We start from the raw sequence: 2003 nt of genomic DNA, 5'->3' as shown, positions 1-2003 counted from the left end.
ACTTGCAAATCAAGAACCAGGTTGGTATTTTTTATTTATTCCCTATTATGACAAATCTTGGAAGAAGCAATATTTAGTAAAATTACAACATTGTGACTATGGCGTTAAAGGAATGTTAGGAAGGAATTGTGGATCTGTGTCACCTCACAATTCATAATTAATTTGCCTCAAAACAAGAAATCAAGAATGAGAATGGGACTGTCATGTTCATGTATGATCAAAGTCTCTAAATAAAATAAAGATTAAAAAAAAAAAAAAAGAATATTATTAGGTCGGGTAACTTTGTGAACTTACCCAATAATATTCTTTACTTCTCAAGGTAAAGATGTGTTAATATTCCGTTTATTTTATTATTAAATAATAACATTGTTTTACTAAATTTCAGATGACACAATCACAATAAGTGGGGCAAATTTAAGCATAATATATGAACGCGCTCACCTTATTATAGAAATAATTTCTTAAATAAGGATATAATCATTGATTGGGGATATCGAAATGGCGTGATAAAATGGATGTTTATGAAACAGACTGCAACCATACTGCAGCCAGATTTTTGCATAAACTAAATTTTAATGATCAACATGTCATAGATATGTAATGTCAGATAAGATAAGGAAGATGTAGGTTGGTAAATGGTACGGTACGGTGTAATGGTACGTTCTACGAACAGCAGTGACAGAAAAGTCTCCTCATTACGAATTTTAAAGGATGCAATTAAAACACTGGAAAAATTGAAATATGTAGATTCTACAGGAAAGGAAAAGACAGTGCCCTTCATACAAAACTTTATTGTTACATTAAAAAGTTTGATGAGGCTGTTTCAGATTTTTAAAAGTCAAAATATTAAAATAATGCTGCCTAGATATTTTAATTCTGACCCCATTGAAAACTTTTTTGGCCAAGTGAGACCATATAACTACAGAAACAATGACTCGAGCTGCCACAGCTTCAACTGTAACTAGTATCTCTATTTAGTCCGTGCCCGCGGGGTACAGAGGTAGGAAGGGACGTGGTAAGACGGTCTATAACTTGAAATTATCGTTTAATTCTATTCTTTCAGGGTAACGAAGAAAACAGAATTGCTTCAGAAAACACTCTCAGTTTGAACGAAACAGGAAATACTGTCACTGATGAAACTACGGGCACGCCTTTCGCCACCCCAAAACCATTTCGGAAAAGAAGACGGCCTGAAGTAGAACAAGATCCAACACAACAAGAAGCTGTAAATATTTTACAAAGAATGTACGAATCTAGAAAAAGCAGGGATGAAAATGACGCATTTGGAGAGTATGTATCGATGAAACTGAAACAAATAAAAAACAGTCATGCTAAGAATACTGCTCAACATCACATTAACAATATTTTGTACAATGCGACAATGGGACAATATGATTTTCCAACAACCTTTACAGACCCAACCGCTAGTAGTTCCTGGGGATACAACTCTGAACCAAATCTATCCACTTTTTCGGAAAATAATGCTGACTGTAGCTCGAGAGGATACTACACCGCACCGAGTCCCTCGGCTTCATTTGAAACCAGTTCTTCGGATAACTCCAGGACACATACTCGTACCAGCGCAAGAACACAGAGTCCGTCTAATTTATCGGAATCAAGCCAAGATTCGACCCAATCATTAAACGATTTGTTGGAATCAATCAAAAATTAAAAAATACATGTTTGGTTTGTTAATTATTAAAAAAAATATTAGTAAGGTAAGGTAGGTACCTACCTAAAGTATGATTAGATTAGATCATATTAAAAGTAAATAAAAAAACAATTAAAAATGTTGTTTGACTTACCTGTATGTATTCCTTTAAAACCTCATTGAGAGCCTCGCACACTTCTGGTACGATAATAGATATCACTTGGTCTGACAACTTCAACACATTTCCAAGACTTTTATAACTGCTACCAGTTGCCAAAAATCTTAACGTTACTGCAAGTCTTTCCGTCACACTTACAGATTTTCTAAATGTAGTGTCTCGTTTGCCTATTTT

The 2003-nt window shown here is 34.3% G+C and overlaps 1 protein-coding gene across 1 annotated transcript; it reads left to right on the top strand.

The window, feature by feature from the left end:
• Window positions 1-1036: 1036 nt before the first annotated feature.
• Window positions 1037-2003, top strand: LOC125489537 (the record flags this gene model as incomplete). The annotated part of the gene is made up of 1 exon (XM_048625563.1): window positions 1037-2003. A coding segment is annotated over one exon (636 nt), but the record flags the coding sequence as incomplete, so codon positions are not given.

Source organism: Plutella xylostella, chromosome 14, assembly GCF_932276165.1.
Source record: "Plutella xylostella chromosome 14, ilPluXylo3.1, whole genome shotgun sequence".
NCBI classification, from domain to species: domain Eukaryota; kingdom Metazoa; phylum Arthropoda; class Insecta; order Lepidoptera; family Plutellidae; genus Plutella; species Plutella xylostella.
The sequence above is the reverse complement of the archived record's forward strand: the minus strand, read 5'-3'. Positions and strand labels throughout refer to the sequence as shown.